Source organism: Salmo salar, chromosome 09, assembly GCF_965601325.2.
Source record: "Salmo salar chromosome 09, fSalSal1, whole genome shotgun sequence".
NCBI lineage: Eukaryota > Metazoa > Chordata > Actinopteri > Salmoniformes > Salmonidae > Salmo > Salmo salar.
This window is the reverse complement of record NC_138299.1, coordinates 26561091-26579776: the sequence shown is the minus strand read 5'-3', so window position 1 is coordinate 26579776 and position 18686 is coordinate 26561091. Positions and strand designations below refer to the sequence as shown.

The window sequence follows — 18686 nt, the reverse complement described above, 5'->3', positions numbered from 1 at the left end:
CCCCAAACAAAAAAATATTTTTACATTTGGGAAGTGCTAGTTGTTTTTAAATATATTTTTGAAAGATATGTATAAAATACACTGATCTGTACAGTATGTAATGTATAGCAATGCACACACAATGGGCATGTAAATTATGATAGAACACATATCAAAACAATGTGAACATGACAGAGAGAGGGATATGCTTGAGTTTTTTATTCACTGTCACCAAATTATTTTTTCAATTCTGAAATGTTCTTTTTTTTAAATTGAATATTTAAAACATACAATATACTTGCAGTGAAGCCGCTCAATAACTACATCACATTAGTCATCTAACAGACTCCCTCCAGAGCGACACGCAGAAGCAACCAGGGTCAACGCCCTGCTCAAGGGCACGTCGACAGAACTCCCACAAGGCCAAAAACGGGGACACGAACCAGCAATCCATCAGCCACCGGCCCAAGCTCCCAACCGCCAGGCCACCAGCACTCCAAGATCCCCCCCACAGTTCCCCAAGACCTGCCCCTCAACCATCCAAGACCCCCCCCCCCCAGAGAAAAATTGATAAATTAAATAATTCCATTCCCCACCCCCAAGACCCACCCGCCCCCCCATGCACCAACAACCAACAAAATGAACAAAAGAGAAAAAAGACAAAGGAAAACAGAAAACAACTATGCAAAAAACAAAAGACATCAAGGACAACAAAAATCATAACAGCAAGGCCAACTGAATATGTTTGAGTGCATGTATGGCACTATTTACATGTGTGTGTGTCTGTGTATGTGCACATGTGTGCATTTGAATGAAAGTGTGTGTATATGCATGTGTACAAACACCTGCATGGCATCAGCCTCAGGCAATGTTCTGAAATATTCTTATTTTTTTGTCTTTTAAAATGCTAATAAATCCATTTATGGATATGGGAAAATCCACTCTGGACAAATGGCCTGCGGGACAAAAAGATACATTATTTATATCACTGCTACTTTAGCCATGTGTTATACTAAGTAAAAGAACAGCTAATAAAATGTATATACTTGGAAGGATTGTACAGAAACATACCTCAGTAGGGTAGAGTGCCAACACAATCAAATGGCACAGCCATTGGTGCCACGAGGTCTGAGTGTGTGGGAGGGAGCTGGCCAGGGAGTGGCCTAGGCATCTGAGTTGGAGCCGTTGTGATGGTCGAATCAGGGTGCATTTTGTAGAGCGTCTGCCCAATATACTTGCTGTTATTGTAAGAAGACTAACCAGGTGAAAGCTATGATCCCTTATTGATGTCACTTGTTAAATCTACTTCAATCAGTGTAGATGAAGGGGAGAAGACAGGTTAAAGGATTTTTAAGCCTTGAGATAATTGAGACATGGATTGTGTATGTGTGCCATTCAGAGGGTGAATGTGCAAGACAAAATATTTAAGTGCCTTTGATCGGGGTATGGTAGTAGGTGCCAGGCGCACCGGTTTGTGTAAAGAACTACAACGCTGCTGGATTTTTCATGTTCAACAGTTTCCCGTGTGTATCAAGAATGGTCCATCACTTAAAGGACATCCAGCCAACTTGACACAACTGTGGGAAGCATTGGAGTCAAAATGTGCCAGCATCCCTGTGGAATGCTTTTAACACCTTGTAGAGTCCATGCCCAGATGAATTGAGGCTGTTCTGAGAGCAAAAGGGGGGTAGGTACAACTCAATATTAGGAAGGTCTTCCTAATGTTTGCTATACTCAGTGTATAACCATATCATAAAAATAACAATCAAAGTCTCGGAGGAAGTGTAGTTCAGCCGATAAAGATGAGTCTTAAGGCCTGCTTTAAAAGCCCCAACAGTCTGAACAGCCCTGAGATTGTCAGGAAGGGAGTTCCAAAGGTGTGGGTCGTGGGAGGAAAAGGCACGGTCCTACATTGTTCGGCGCCGGGTCCTGGGTTCACGAAACAGTTTGGCATGCCTTGACCGTATGCGTGGAGGTTCATAGGGGGAGAGTAGATCTGACAGGTAGGTAGGTCCGATGCCATTTAGGGCTTTGAGGGACAGGTAGCCAATGAAGGTCAGCAAGGAAGTGGGTGATGTGGGCAGATGTTTGTGTTTGTGTCAGAATCCTTGCAGCATTGTAATTTATTAATTGAGTTTGCAAGTAGGCCCCTAAGTACTGCATTCCCATAATCATATTTATATCATACATACAGTATATTAGTAACATTCTCACAGTTCAAATACAAAGGTCATCCACTACTTTAAATGTACATTCATTAAAGTGAATACATTAGCCTTGGCCTCAGTTTTGAATACAGACAATCTGAGGAAGAATATAACAGCAACGTAAATGAAGCCACAGAGAAAAAGATGAATCCACTAAAGTTTCTCTATAGAATGACTAAATAACATGTTCCTTACCAATTTGAGTCTCAGGCCCAGAGTCTCAGGCCCAGCCACTGGGCCGGCTGCCAGTTTGGCTCTGAGGGGCAATCTTTCTGCCTGTTTGTGTGACCTCACATCTCCTCTCCAGTCTATCATTGCATCCACATTGTAACAACACTATTCTCTATTTAGCACTGTGGAAACGTCTAGGAGCAACAACGGCTCAGCCGCGAAGTGGTAGGCCACACAAGCTCACAGAATGGGACTGCCAAGTGCTGAAGCGCGTAACGCCTAAAAATTGTCTGTTCTCGCTTGCAACACTCACTACAGAGTTCCAAACTGCCCCTGGAAGCAACGTCAGCACAATAACTGTTTGTCGGATGCTTCATGAAATGGGTTTCTATGGCCGAGCAGCCGCACAAGCCTAAGATCACCATGCGCAATGCCAAGCGTCGGCTTGGCATTGCATCAAACATCTCAGACTCACATCAAACATCTCCAATCCAAAGTTAAATCTAGAATTGGCTTCCTATTTCGCAACAAAGCATCCTTCACTCATGCTGCCAAACATACCCTCGTAAAACTGACCATCCTACCGATCCTCGACTTCGGCGATGTCATTTACAAAATAGCCTCCAATACCCTACTCAATAAACTGGATGCAGTCTATCACAGTGCCATCCGTTTTGTCACCAAAGCCCCATATACTACCCACCACTGCGACCTGTACACTCTCGTTGGCTGGCCCTCGCTTCATACTCATTTACATTTTACATTTAAGTCATTTAGCAGACGCTCTTATCCAGAGCGACTTACAAATTGGTGCATTCACCTTATAATATCCAGTGGAACAACCACTTTACAATAGTGCATCTAAATCTTTTAAGGGGGGGGTTAGAAGGATTACTTTATCCTATCCCAGGTGTTCCTTGAAGAGGTGGGGTTTCAGGTGTCTCCGGAAGGTGGTGATTGACTCCGCTGTCCTGGCGTCGTGAGGGAGCTTGTTCCACCATTGGGGTGCCAAACCCACTGGCTCCTGGTCATCTACAAGACCCTGCTAGGTAAAGTCCCCCCTTATCTCCGCTCACTGGTCACCATAGCAGCACCCACCTGTAGCACGCGCTCCAGCAGATATATCTCTCCTTCCAGTTCTCTGCTGCCAATGACTTGAACGAACTACAAAAATCTCTGAAACTGGAAACACTCATCTCCCTCACTAGCTTTAAGCACCAGCTGCCAGAGCAGCTCACAGATCACTGCACCTGTACATAGCCCATCTATAATTTAGCCCAAACTACTACCTCTTCCCCTACTGTATTTATTTATTTTATTTATTTTGCTCCTTTGCACCCCATTATTTCTATTTCTACTTTGCACTTTCTTCTACTGCAAATCTACCATTCCAGTGTTTTACTTGCTATATTGTATTTACTTTGCCACCATGGCCTTTTTTTGCCTTTACCTCCCTTATCTCACCTCATTTGCTCACATTGTATATAGACTTATTTTTCTACTGTATTATTGACTGTATGTTTTGTTTTACTCCATGTGTAACTCTGTGTTGTTGTATGTGTCGAACTGCTTTGCTTTATCTTGGCCAGGTCACAATTGTAAATGAGAACTTGTTCTCAACTTGCCTACCTGGTTAAATAAAGGTGAAATACACACCATATCAACCACACACACACACACCATATCAACCACACACACACATACCATATCAACCACACACATACACACCATATCATCTACATACACACCATATCAACCACACACATACACACCATATCATCTACATACACACCATATCAACCACACACATACACACCATATCATCTACATACACACCATATCAACCACACACATACACACCATATCATCTACATACACACCATATCAACCACACACATACACACCATATCAACTACATACACATCATATCAACCACACACATACACACCATATCAACTACATACACATCCATATCAACCACACACATACACACCATATCATCTACACTACACATCATATCAACCACACACATACACACCATATCAACTACATACACATCATATCAACCACACACATACACACCATATCAACCTACATACACATCATATCAACCACACACATACACACCATATCAACCACACACATACACACCATATCAACCACACACATACACACCATATCAACCACACACATACACACCATATCAACCACACACATACACACCATATCAACCACACACATACACACCATATCAACCACACACACACACACACCATATCAACTACATACATGCTGTAGCTCGCCCACACACTCACGGCTCTTCACCACGTGAGGATGGAGTGGGAGAGTTAGAGCTGAAATAGCTCCTGCAGTAGTCCTGCACACACACACCAACCACAGGTCAAGTTGTTTAGGATTCAAACCCTTTCAACCACCCATGCTGGAAAACCTGTACAGGTATGTATGGTCTTATGGTGTGGTCCTGTACGTGTGAGCCAAACCCTCTACTGTCTTTCAGGATTATTTCATCAGAAATTACATACATGAAAATAGACTTATTATGGATCCAAAAACTGTCTATTTGGTTTTATATTCTCTCTCTCTGTGTCTTTGTGTGTGTGTGGGCGTGCAGGCTCAATAAGCATGTCAGAGTGAGTCAGTGTGGAGAGGCAGTAGCAGTTCTGTCTCAAAGAGAGCGAGCAGACAGATAGAACAAGGCATTATGCAGCTAGTACTATATTATCCAGTTATACACTAGGTATGCAAGAGGACAGGGATACTACAAGGATAACCCTAAGACATTATTCAGCTAGTACAGTAGGACAGAAGAACTGACTAGACAGGACAAAGGAGACTGTTGATTGTAGACAGATATGCAGCTTGTTTCAGTGATGTAACTACCAGATCACTATCATCCAACCCTCTCAGTCTACTGACTAAAGAGGAGAGAAGAGGAGAGCAAGACAGGAGAGGAGAAAGACTAGAAGGCAGGTTAAAGAGGACTTCTGGCGCAGCAGGTTGGAGGTGTGTGTGTACTATGGCAGGGGCTCAGCCAGGGACACATGCTCTGAAGCTCAAACCGCTGACCGTCCCCGATACTCTGAAGAACGGCAGCCGCTTCATGAAATGGGACGATGTGAGTATCAGTGGGTGTGTGACGGTGTGTCTCTGTGTGTGTGTGTGTGTGTGTAGTTTGTGCTGATTTTAGCAGCGAGAAGTGTCAGACATTTAAGATAAAAATGTGCACACACTTGACGTTTGTGGTTGTGATTGCGCATGTAATGTTGGCTGCAAATATGTTTCAACGTAGTTGCTGCGTGTGTGTGTGTTTGCAAGAGTGTGTGTGTTTGCGAGAGTGTGTCTAAGTGTGTTGGTATGTTGAAGGTTTTAAGCACAGAGCATGGATACAGAGAAATGTGCTGGCATGTTGCTATGGTAACTGCCATGGTTTAAATCCCTCCTCAATTAGCCAAGATGTTCCACCACCTAAAAGAGAGAGTGTGTGTGTGTGTGTGTGTGTGTCAAATCAAATAAAAATGTATTGGTCACATACACGTGTTTAGCAGACGTTATTGCGGGTGTAGCGAAACGCATGTGCTTATATCTCCGACAGTGCAGCAATATCTAACAAGTAAAATCTAACAGTTTCACCTCACATACCCAAAATACAAGTAAATCTACGTAAGGAATGGATTAAGAATATATATACACTACCGTTCCAAAGTTTGGGGTCACTTACAAATGTCCTTGTTTTTGAAAGAAAAGCACATTTTTTGTCCATTAAAATAACATCAAATTAATCAGAAATACAGTGTAGACATTGTTAATGTTGTACATGACTATTGTAGCTGGAAACGGCTGATTTTTTTATGGAATATCTACATAGGCGTACAGAGGCCCATTATCAGCAACCATCACTCCTGTGTTCCAATGGTACATTGTGTTAGCTAATCCAAGTTGATCATTTTCAAAAGGCTAATTGATCATTAGAAATCCCTTTTGCAATTATGTTAGCACAGCTGAAAACTGTTGTACTGAGATAGAAGCTGTTTTTCAGTCTCTCGGTCCCAGCTTTGATGCACCTGTACTGACCTCGCCTTCTGGATGATAGCAGAGTGAACAGGCAGTGGCTCGGGTGGTTGATGTCCTTGATGATCTTCTTGGCCTCCTATAGCATCGGGTGCTGTAGGTGTCCAGGAGGGCGGGAAGTTTGCTGCCGGTAATGCATTGGGCAGACTGCATCACCCTCTGGAGAGCATTGCGGTTGTGGGCGGTGCAGTTGCCGTACCAGGCGGTGATACAGCCCGACAGGATGCTCTCAATTGTGCATCTGTTTGTGAGGGTTCACACACTGTCTATGTTGGTGGACCATTTCAGTTTGTAATCAAGCCTACTACTGTTGTGTCATCTGCAAACTTGATGATTGAGTTGGAGGCGTGCTTGGCCACGCAATCATGGGTGAACTGGGAGTACAGGAGGGGACTGAGCACGCAGCCTTGTGGGGCCCCAGTGTTGAGGATCAGCGAAGAGGAGGTGTTGTTTCGTGCCTTCATCACCTGGGGGCGGCCCGTCAGGAAGTCCAGGACCCAGTTGCACAAGGCGGGGTTCAGACCCAGGGCCTCGAGCTTGATGATAAGCTTGGAGGGTACTATGGTGTTGAATGCTGAGCTCTAGTCAATGAACAGCATTCTTACATAGGTATTCCTCTTGTCCAGATGGGACAGGGCAGTGTGCAGTGTGGTGGCGATTGCATCGTCTGTGGTTCTATTGGGGCGGTAAGCAAATTGAAGTGGGTCTAGGTGTGGCAGGTAAGGTGGAGGTGATATGATCCTTGACTAGTCTATCAAAACACTTCATGATCACAGAGGTGAGTGCTACGAGGCGATAGTCATTTAGTTCAATTACCTTTGCTTTCTTAGGTACAGGGACAATGGTGGCCATCTTGAAGCATGTGGGGACAACAGACTGGGATAGGGAGAGAGTGAATATATCTGTGAACACACCAGCCAGCTGGTCTGCGCATGCTCTGAGGACGCGGCTAGGGATACCATCTGGGCCGGCAGCCTTGCGAGGGTTAACACGCTTAAACGTCTTACTCAAGTCGGCCACGGAGAAGGAGAACCCACAGTCCTTGGTAGCGGGCCACGTCAGTGGCACTGTATTATCCTCAAAGCAAGCGAAGAAGGTGTTCAGCCTGTCCGGAAGCAAGACGTCGGTGTCCACGACGTGTCTGGTTTTCCTTTTATAATCCGTGATTGTCTGTAGACCCTGCCACATACGACTGGTGTCTGAGCCGTTGAACTGGGACTTAACTTTGTCCCTATACCGACGTTTAGCCTGTTTGATTGCTTTGCGGAGGGAATAACCACACTGTTTGTATTCTTCCATATTCCCAGTCTTCTTGCCCTGGTTAAATGCGAAGGTGTGCGCTTTCAGTTTTGCGCGAATGCTCCCATCTATCCACGGTTTCTGGTTAGGGTAGGTTTTAATAGTCACAGTGGGTACAACACCTCCTATACACTTCCTGATAAACTCAGTCACCGTATCGGTATGTGTGTCGATATTATTTTCTGAAGCTACTCTGAACATATCCCAGTCCGCGTGATCAAAACAATCTTGAAGCGTGGATTCCGATTGGTCAGACCAGCGTTGGAATAGTCCTCACCATGGGTGCTTCCTGTTTGAGTTTCTGCCTATAGGAGGGCAGGAGCAAGATGGAATCGTAGTCCGATTTGCTGAATGGAGGGTGGGGGAGGGCATTATATGCATTGTGCGTGGGTGTGCGTGTGTCGCTATATATTTCTTAGTAGAAAGGTCATTCGGGACCAGAGTGATTCATGCTTATGCAATGCCTTATTCAAACCCAACTCAGCTTCAAACACACACACACACACTGAAATCACAATACAATATATTCAAATGCACATTACATACGTTATCACAACCACCAACGTCAAGTGTGTGTGTGTGTGTGTGCTAATATCTGTCTCCATGTGGTCAGGATCTCTCCACAGTGACTCCCATCACCCCGACTGTGGATCCACACGGATACTTTCTTCACTGGACCGATCAGAACAAGGTACACACATGCACATGCACACATACACAGACATAGACACACAGACATAGACACACAGATATAGACACACAGATATAGACACACAGAGGAGATGACACCATGCTATCTCTCACGTTGGGACTCCTACTGTGTATCCTGCTTCTTGCTGGGCTTAGTCACCCTGTGTGTGTGTGTGTTGATTAGCGCCTGTGTGTGTGTCCCTGTGTGTGTGTGTGTGTGTGTGTGTTAGAGTGAGTGATGAATATTATAACATCCCTCTCACTCCTTCTCTCGTCTTTACTCTCTCTCTCTCTCCTGTAGGAGACAGAGTTTTTAGACATCACCCATATAAAGGATGCCAGAACAGGGAAGAGCACCAAAACACCAAAGGTACTTAACCCCCAGGACATCCAAACCCTTCACCCAGGTGTGTCAAATCAAGCTCCTGTTGGTTTACATCATTACCTTTGATTCAGAGTCTGATTCAGCCAATTAACAATACAAATCAGTAACACTGATAAATGAAACACCAGGTGGAAATGATTTTTTTTTTTGCCCTTGCTGACTGGAGACAACACCCATGGTCTAACCTTTGACCCTGACCTCTAACCTTCTGACCTGCTGTCCTTCCTAGGAGGCGAAGCTGCGTGAGCTGCTTGATGTGGGGAACCTGGTCGGTCGTATAGAGAATCGTCTGTTGACCATAGTTACAGGACCGGACATGGTCAACATTACATACCTCAACTTCATGGCCCTGCAAGTGGAAGAGGCCACGGTACACACACACACACACACACACACACACACACACACACACACACACACACACACACACACACACACACACACACACACACACACACACACACACACACACACAGAGACTGTTCCTTTCTCTCTTTGTGTTGTATAGGAGTGGGCTGAGGAGCTGTTCTCTCTGGCCTCCAACCTGCTGAGTCACAACATGAACAGAGAAACCAGTCTGGAGAAAGCGTGAGTCTATCAGGAAAATTCATTTTGGGGCTGAATCTGCAGTAGGTTAAACAGTGGTCCTCCCAGGGATATTTGTTATTGTTTTGGTTTTGTTCATGAAAGGAGGAAAGGAGCATCCAGCGTCATGGTAACATTTCTGTTCTATCATGCAATGAGGTGCAATGTTGTCCAAAGGAGAAACAACAGTGTTCGTTGTTTTAAGCAACGTCTTTGTTGTTGTAATATCGTAAACGGAAGTGTCAGTTTCACCGCTACGGATTCCAGCTTTAAAGGGAAACGTTGGTGTCAGCCTGATTGGTGATGGCGATGGAGATCACTGGAAATGTAGGCGTCACAGAGGAGTGTTTATTCTTCACTTTCTCGCTCCCTTTTTCCCAATCTTTCTCTAACAGGTACGTCACAGTGACCTTGCAGCCAAACTCAGAGGGGCGGATCCCAGTGAAGAAGTGAGTAAATCCCATTGGTTCCTCAATATTTTTAGGGGGTCGTCCTGAGCAAGGCGTTGTGCAGAATCACTGATCTATTTAAATCACCTTGTATCCTAAATAACCACTAATTATGGGATCAAGTTTTGTGAATCTGTGCAGCGCTCATAGAGATAGATAGAGGACTCATCTTTATATCTGTGCCATTATAGCGTCTGTGACAGCATGGGCAGCGCCAATGGAGGTATAACCCATAGGAATCCCGACCCAGTTAACTACTTTGACTACTTTAAAATGGTGGACGCATGGTGGAAGCCCTGAATGGCGCTGCCAATGCCAAAACGGCCTTTTGGCCACTAGAGGCCTCTATCATTCTCTATTGCAGCACTTTGCTCAGGGCCCATCCCTTCGGACACTGATCATCACTCCCATGTCTGCTGATTAACTTCCTGTGAATTCTGTAGGATGTGATTGATTGATATTGTGCATGTCCCGCTCCTTTTACCCAGCATCGTCCGCATGTTCTCAGCAGACAAAAAGAGAGTAGAGACAGCCTTGGAACACTGCAACTTACCCTTTGGACGGGTATACATTATAACTATGGAATATTACACAATATAACAAACTATACAATATTGAAACTGGTAGTACTGGTGGTATTTTAAGTGGTAGTTCTTTCCTCCCACATTCAAGCCAACTGTTAAAATCATCACTTCTTGAGACCTGACTCATCTCAGTGGTATTTGTGTTCCTCTGCAGAGCAACTCTATTCCCCTTGAGGACTTCACCCCTGACGTTTACAGATCTTTCCTCTCCCACCTATGTCCTCGGCCAGAACTCAGCTCAGTCTTCTCTCAGCAGTAAGTACTATCAGTACCTCCTGGCCTCAACTCTAAACCCTGACCCTTTCTCTCCCACATCTGTCCTCGACCAGAACTCAGCTCAGTCTTCTCTCAGCAGTAAGTACTATCAGTACCTCCTGGCCTCAACTCTAAACCCTGACCCTTTCTCTCCCACATCTGTCCTCGACCAGAACTCAGCTCAGTCTTCTCTCAGCAGTAAGTACTATCAGTACCTCCTGGCCTCAACTCTAAACCCTGACCCTTTCTCTCCCACATCTGTCCTCGACCAGAACTCAGCTCAGTCTTCTCTCAGCAGTAAGTACTATCAGTACCTCCTGGCCTCAACTCTAAACCCTGACCCTTTCTCTCCCACATCTGTCCTCGACCAGAACTCAGCTCAGTCTTCTCTCAGCAGTAAGTACTATCAGTACCTCCTGGCCTCAACTCTAAACCCTGACCCTTTCTCTCCCACATCTGTCCTCGACCAGAACTCAGCTCAGTCTTCTCTCAGCAGTAAGTACTATCAGTACCTCCTGGCCTCAACTCTAAACCCTGACCCTTTCTCTCCCACATCTGTCCTCGACCAGAACTCAGCTCAGTCTTCTCTCAGCAGTAAGTACTATCAGTACCTCCTGGCCTCAACTCTAAACCCTGACCCTTTCTCTCCCACATCTGTCCTCGACCAGAACTCAGCTCAGTCTTCTCTCAGCAGTAAGTACTATCAGTACCTCCTGGCCTCAACTCTAAACCCTGACCCTTTCTCTCCCACATCTGTCCTCGACCAGAACTCAGCTCAGTCTTCTCTCAGCAGTAAGTACTATCAGTACCTCCTGGCCTCAACTCTAAACCCTGACCCTTTCTCTCCCACATCTGTCCTCGACCAGAACTCAGCTCAGTCTTCTCTCAGCAGTAAGTACTATCAGTACCTCCTGGCCTCAACTCTAAACCCTGACCCTTTCTCTCCCACATCTGTCCTCGACCAGAACTCAGCTCAGTCTTCTCTCAGCAGTAAGTACTATCAGTACCTCCTGGCCTCAACTCTAAACCCTGACCCTTTCTCTCCCACATCTGTCCTCGACCAGAACTCAGCTCAGTCTTCTCTCAGCAGTAAGTACTATCAGTACCTCCTGGCCTCAACTCTAAACCCTGAGCCTTTCTCTCCCACATCTGTCCTCGGCCAGAACTCAGCTCAGTCTTCTCTCAGCAGTATGTACAGTCACTAATTCCTGACTCTCTCTCACTCACTCTTTCTGCAGGGGTGCTAAGGGTGCCTACCTGTCGGTGGATCAAATGACAGAGTTTATTAACGAGAGGCAGAGAGATCCTCGTCTGAATGAGATTCTGTATCCTCCTCTCAGACCCTCTCAGATACAGACCCTGATGGAGAAATATGAACTCAACCAGAGCCTGCTCAAGCAAGGTGTGTGTGTTTTGTGTGCATGCATTTGTGCCTGGGTGTAAACTTGAGTGTGTGCATGATTGTATGAGTGTATATAACCCTCCTTTGTGTGTGTGTGTGTGTGTGTGTGTGTGTGTGTGTGTGTGTGTGTGTGTGTGTGTGTGTGTGTGTGTGTGTGTGTGTGCCTGTAGGGCTGATCACATTGGAGGGATTCAGCAGATACCTGGTGTCTGATGAGAACGGAGTGATTCCTCCTGAGAAGCTAGACCAGTCTGAAGACATGACCTTCCCTCTGTCTCACTACTTCATCAACTCCTCACACAACACCTACCTCACAGGTACACAAACAAACGTGCACGCACGCACACACCTATAATTTGTTGACTCGCACACTATCGCACTTGGAAGCTGATGACAAATCTACTTCATCTGTGTGTATGTATATTTATAAATGTGGTGTGTGTGTGTGTATCTGTGTTTATGCATATTTATAAATGTGTGTGTGTGTGTGTATCTGTGTGTATGCATATTTATAAATGTGGTGTGTGTGTATCTGTGTGTATGCATATTTATAAATGTGGTGTGTGTGTATCTGTAACGGGTGTCGTAATGATCAGACCAAAACGCAGCGGGAACGTGTATACTCATCTTCTTTTTAATGTGAAGAAGGAAAAACAAACAAATCACGTATACAAACGAACGACACTAACAGTCCTATCAGGTGCTCAGACACTAAACAGGAGACAACTACCCACAAATACCATAGAAAAAACACCCCTCCTAAATAAGACCTTCAATTAGAAGCAACGAGGAGCAGCTGCTTCCAATTGAAGGTCAAGCCCATAAACTAAACATAGACATAGAACGACTAGAACTAACATATAAATAAACTAACAAGAACATAGCCCCGGAACACTCTAAACAAACACCCCTCTTACATAATAACATAACCCAACAAACCCCGAACCACATAAAACAAACACCCCCTGCCACGTCCTGACCAAACTACAATAACAAATAACCCCTTTACTGGTCAGAACGTGACAGTGTATGTATATTTATAAATGTGTGTGTGTATCTGTGTGTATGTATATTTATAAGTGTGTGTGTGTGTGTGTGTGTGTGTGTGTACAGTGGGGGGGAAAAGTATTTGATCCCCTGCTGATTTTGTATGTTTGCCCACTTACAAAGAAATGATCAGTCTATAATTTTAATAGTAGGTTTATTTGAACAGTGAGAGACAGAATAACAAAAAAATCCAGAAAACGCATGTCAAAAATGTTATAAAATGATTTGCATTTTAATGAGGGAAATAAGTATTTGACCCCTCTGCAAAACAGGACTTAGTACTTGGTGGCAAAACCCTTGTTGGCAATCAGAGGTCAGACGTTTCTTGTAGTTGGCCACCAGGTTTGCACACAACTCAGGAGGGATTTTGTCCCACTCCTCTTTGCAGATCTTCTCCAAGTCATTAAGGTTTCGAGGCTGACGTTTGGCAACTCGAACCTTCAGCTCCCTCCACAGATTTTCTATGGGATTAAGGTCTGGAGACTGGCTAGGCCACTCCAGGACCTTAATGTGCTTCTTCTTGAGCCACTCCTTTGTTGTCTTGTGTTTTGGGTCATTGTCATGCTGGAATACCCATCCACGACCCATTTTCAATGCCCTGGCTGAGGGAAGGAGGTTCTCACCCAAGATTTGACGGTACATGGCCCAGTCCATCGTCCCTTTGATGCGGTGAAGTTGTCCTGTCCCCTTAGCATAATGTTTCCACCTCCATGTTTGACGGTGGAGATGGTGTTCTTGGTCATAGGCAGCATTCCTCCTCCTCCAAACACGGCGAGTTGAGTTGATGTCAAAGAGCTCCATTTTGGTCTCATCTGACCACAACACTTTCACCAGTTGTCCTCTGAGTCATTCAATGTTCATTGGTAGACTTCAGACGGGCCTGTATATGTATTCTTGAGCAGGGGGACCTTGCGGGCGCTGCAGGATTTCAGTCCTTCACGGCGTAGTGTGTTACCAATTGTTTTCTTGTTTTCCAATTGTTTTCTAAGATTCAGCTGACCTCTAAATAACCCCAACTATAACCCTGAACCCTAACTCAACTCCAGTATTAGTTTGTCGTGTTATTGATTACTTTCCTCTCAAGGGTCACGTTGCTCTATCTTAGCTTATTCCATTAAAGAATAGCTCCAGTTGAGTCTCATCAAAGCAGGTGACTGTACAAAGGCCCTACTCTACTCACCGTAATGTAATGTCATGTAAATGTATTTAACCTGTCCTCTCAGATATAACAAGCAGCAGTTGAGTCGTATTTACCCTAAAGGCACGAGGGTTGACTCCTCCAACTACATGCCACAACTCTTCTGGAACGCTGGCTGCCAGCTGGTGGCACTCAACTTCCAAACTATAGGTGAGACATTTTGATTGTGTTGCCTTGGATGTGATCTAATAAAAGCAATTGTTCACAAACTATAGGTGAGGCAGCACTGATTACTTGACCTATAACCATTGACCTCTCTTAACCTCTGACCTCCCCCTGACCTCTCTCTCTTGCTCTCTCTCCCAGACCTGACTATGCAGTTGAACCTGGGCATGTATGAATACAATGGGAAGAGCGGCTACAGACTGAAACCAGAGTTCATGAGAAGACCAGACAAACACTTTGACCCGTTCGCTGAGAGCACCGTGGACGGCATAGTGGCCAACACTGTCAAGGTACGAGTTACAAAATACCATAACACAACACACTGTGGTTAACTAATTAACCAGTTAGTTTAGACTAAACCAGAGTTATGAAATGAGCTTCTCTCCTACAGATAATCTCAGGCCAGTTTCTGAGCGACAAGAAGGTAGGTGTATACATAGAGCTGGACATGTTTGGTCTTCCTGTGGACACCAGGAGAAAAGCCCTGAAGACCAAGACGTCCCAGAGCAACGCTATCAACCCAGTCTGGGACGAAGAGCCAATTATTTTCAAGAAGGTGAGAAACAGTGACCGACTGGGTTTGAAACCAGGTCTCCTGCATACCATAAAATGGGACTGTGTTGGCCCTCTGAGCTAAAGCCTAGGGAAATCTTCAGGTCTCAACAAGCTGTATAACCATAGAACGCAAGTGTATAATATTGAAGTGTAACAGTATAACTGCGTAAAACTGTATTTTTTTTAACTGTATAATTGTGTATAATGTTAAAGTATATCCATGTATGACTGTGTATAATTGTGTTGTTGCAGGTGGTTCTCCCCACGTTGGCCTCTCTGAGAATCGCTGCGTTTGAGGAAGAAGGAAAGTTCATAGGTCACCGTATTATCCCTGTGCCAGCCATACGGCCCGGTAAACATTCTATTTACCTGTAAACAGTAAACACTGCCTCTGTAATGAGTTTGTCATCTCTTTCTCTGTAGTCCCCATTGTCCTCAGGTTATTAATTGTGTTTTATCTATCTCAGGTTATCGCTACATCGGCCTGAGGAATGAGAAGAACCAGTCTCTGATTCTGCCTGCTGTGTTTGTCTACATTGAAGTGAAGGACTATGTCCCAGACACCTTTGCAGGTAGGTCTGGTATACGACAATGTCTATTAGACCTGGAGGTCTCTATGTAAGCTTAGTACCAGTGTAGAGTTCAGTTTGTCCACATGGTATCAAGGCTAATCCCTAGTGTGTGTGTGTGTGTGTGTGCGTGTGTGTGTGTGTGCGTGTGTGTGCATGCAGATGTAATCGAGGCGCTGTCTAACCCCATCCGGTATGTGAATCTCCTGGAGCAGCGGTCCCAACAGCTGGCTGCTCTCACTCTGGAGGAAGGGGAGGAGGAGACCAGCAAAGAGGTTTGTGGTCAAACTAGGGTTTTTGGTTGAAAATTATGGACAGTAAAAACAATGTAAGTATTTAGAAGTACTGTTACATTGCTAATGTTGTTGTGTTATTGTATTAAAGGTTGAGGCTAATGCTGATCAACCCGGGCTTGCTGAGCCAAAAGCCAACCTACGATCTGCTCCTTTGGAGAATGGTCACAGCCCCATCACAGCCCCAAGACATGGTGCAGAGCGTTCTGATAGGTCAGAGAGAGAAAGGGGGGAGGGGTTGTGTGTGTGTGTGTGTGTGTGGTGGTGTGTTGTCAGTATAAGATGGTGTGCAGTCTGTGTTCCACTGTGTGGTCTCTGCCTGTTCAGATATGGAGGCGGCCACACTAGAGGAGCTCAGGCAACACAAGCTGATCGTGCGGGAGCAGAAGAGACACTACAGGGAGATGAAGGATGTGGTGAAGAGACACCAGAAGAAGACTTTGGAGATGGTGAAGGAACAGACAACCAAGTACAACCAGGCTCAGAACCAACACACACGCAGACACAACGCTCTCCTGAAGACTAAACAACATGGTAAGACAAGGTAGGTAGGGTGGAGGGTAGGCAGATCTGAGTGTGTATGTGTGTTGTCCCTAACCCCTGACTCATGTCGTGTGTGTTAGAAGTTTGTCACCCGGAGGGAAGGCTGAACTGAAGCAGTTTGATGAGGATGGAGAGAACAACAACAGCAACAGCTACTGGAGCTGAGACAGGAACAATACTACAGCGAGAAATACCTCAAACGAGAACACATCAAACAGGTCTCACACACACACACACACACACACACACAGAGATTATATATTACATAATTGTACATTCCAATACTGTATATCGCCACTATTGCAGATGAGTGAGAAACTGACTACGGTGACTGAGGAAAGCCAGAACAACCAGATGAAGAAATGAAAAGACATCTGTGACAAGTGAGTTTGATATGACTGTGAGACATCAGTTTAACAGAGATGTGAAGTTAGTGTACTATAGAGATATAATTGGATAGAATTCTATCAAATATATAATTTGTGATGCTTCACCTTTGCAGAGAAAAGAAAGACCTGAAAAAGAAAATGGACAAAAGGAGAACAGAGAAAATCAAAGAAGCTATGACAAAACCCTAAAACTTCAATCATTAAACCCTCTCCCTGCTGAGGTAGGGTACCATCCCCCGCCTCAGCCTGGCCCCATTGTCCAGTGGCAGAGGTCACTTCACACACCTCTGTGTCAGGGTACGACCAGGCTTCCAGGGAGCTCATTCAATCAGGGAACCTGGTCAGCCAATCACAGACCCTATCTGGTAGGGTAACAGCCCCCCCTTCTATCAGTACCTCAGTCTCTCACTGCAGCTCCAGGGATTAACAACAAGTTGACTAACCTGGCTGCTCCAACATTCAAGGACTCACCTATGGTCCTCACTCCTTGGCTGCTTATTCTGTGGACATTCCATCACTAGTGTTAGTGCACTGATGACCATAAAACCACTCACTATACACTCCAACTAGTTTTCTCCTCTGTAAAGTCATGTGTGCCTGTCCTGGGTGTGAAATAAAGTGTGAATTGTATCCCTGTCTCCTGCTGGTCATTATCAGTCCTCTTACCGGGACTCTGGGACAGTTGAATCTATACTAAACCGGCACATCTTTCGGAAACCACGACCAACAGGTGGTGCTCTTTTTCATGGATAGCACAGTTCACACCGCATGCCATGCCCCTGACCAGGCATGCCGGGGCGAAGAGGAGGACCGGAGACTCCAGTGCATAGGGAAGAAGCTCCAGCAATGAGAACTCTGTTTGTGTGTGTGACAGAAAGAGAGGCTGGATTTCTGTATGTATGACTTTATTTATTATTCTGTTGTTAGGGGGAAGTTGGAGATCAACAAATCATATGTGAATGAAGTGGTACAGAACATCAAAAGGGTAAGGATGGAAGGATTGGGGGTCAGAGAGTCTCTCGTGGATAGTGGTGTAAAGTACTTAAGTAAAAATACTTTAAAGTACCACTTTAAGTTGTTTTTTGGGGGAATCTGTACTTCACTATTTATATTTTTGACTACTTTCACTTTTACTTCACTACATTCCTAAAGAAAATTATGAACTTTTTACTCCATACATTTTCCCTGACACCCAAAAGTACTTCTTACATTTTGAGAGGTGGAGGGTGACAGGAAAATGGTCCAATTCACATACTTATCAAGAGAACATCCCTGGTCACCTCTACTGCCTCTAATCTGGCGGACTCACTAAACATTTGTAAATTATGTCTGAGTGTTGGAGTGTGCCCCTGGCAATCTGTAAATTAAACAAAACAAGAAAACTGTGCTGTCTGGTTTGCTTAATATAAGTAATTTGAAATTATTTGTGCTTTTACTTTTGATACTTAAGTATATTGTAGCATATATATATATTTAACTTAAGTATATTTAAAACCCAATACTACTTGAGACTTTATTCTAGTATTTTACTGGGTGACTTTCACTTTTACTTGAGTAATTTTCTATTAAGGTATCTTTACTTTTACTCAAGTATGATGATTGGGTACTTTTTCCTCCACTGCTCGTGGCCAGACATCACTCTGTACTCTCGTTGGAGAATCAACGGTGTGGCGTCTGGTACTGTTATTTTCCTGTGAAGTGATAGCGCTTCCAGGATGGAGCAGTCCAATCACTGAAGGTAACCTCTCTCTTCCCTGCTCTAGCTGGAGGATGCTCAGGCAAAACGCCAAGAGAGACTGGTGGAGCAGCACAAAGACATCCAGCAGCAAATT

The 18686-nt window shown here is 44.7% G+C and overlaps 1 protein-coding gene across 1 annotated transcript; it reads left to right on the top strand.

Moving 5' to 3' along the window:
* Positions 1-4996: 4996 nt before the first annotated feature.
* On the top strand, positions 4997-17484 carry LOC106610916 (1-phosphatidylinositol 4,5-bisphosphate phosphodiesterase beta-1). Its single transcript, XM_082955488.1, has 19 exons — positions 4997-5493; positions 8359-8436; positions 8737-8805; positions 9050-9190; positions 9329-9408; positions 9801-9854; positions 10593-11795; positions 11932-12095; positions 12266-12412; positions 14350-14490; positions 14647-14801; positions 14897-15061; positions 15313-15412; positions 15528-15632; positions 15792-15904; positions 16014-16135; positions 16250-16683; positions 16772-16848; positions 16968-17484. Exons 1-17 carry the CDS (start codon positions 5395-5397, stop codon positions 16446-16448), a joined length of 3135 nt encoding a protein of 1044 aa, XP_082811614.1. The 5' UTR covers positions 4997-5394; the 3' UTR covers positions 16449-16683; positions 16772-16848; positions 16968-17484.
* Positions 17485-18686: the final 1202 nt, after the last annotated feature.

Bases quoted from the DNA above. Each gene is read 5' to 3' on its own strand.
- LOC106610916 (XM_082955488.1), top strand. From the start codon at position 5,395: ATGGCAGGGGCTCAGCCAGGGACACATGCTCTGAAGCTCAAACCGCTG. The intron at 5,494-8,358 runs GTGAGTATCAGT...CCATGTGGTCAG, and splicing joins GCTTCATGAAATGGGACGAT to GATCTCTCCACAGTGACTCC. The intron at 9,191-9,328 runs GTACACACACAC...TGTGTTGTATAG, and splicing joins TGCAAGTGGAAGAGGCCACG to GAGTGGGCTGAGGAGCTGTT.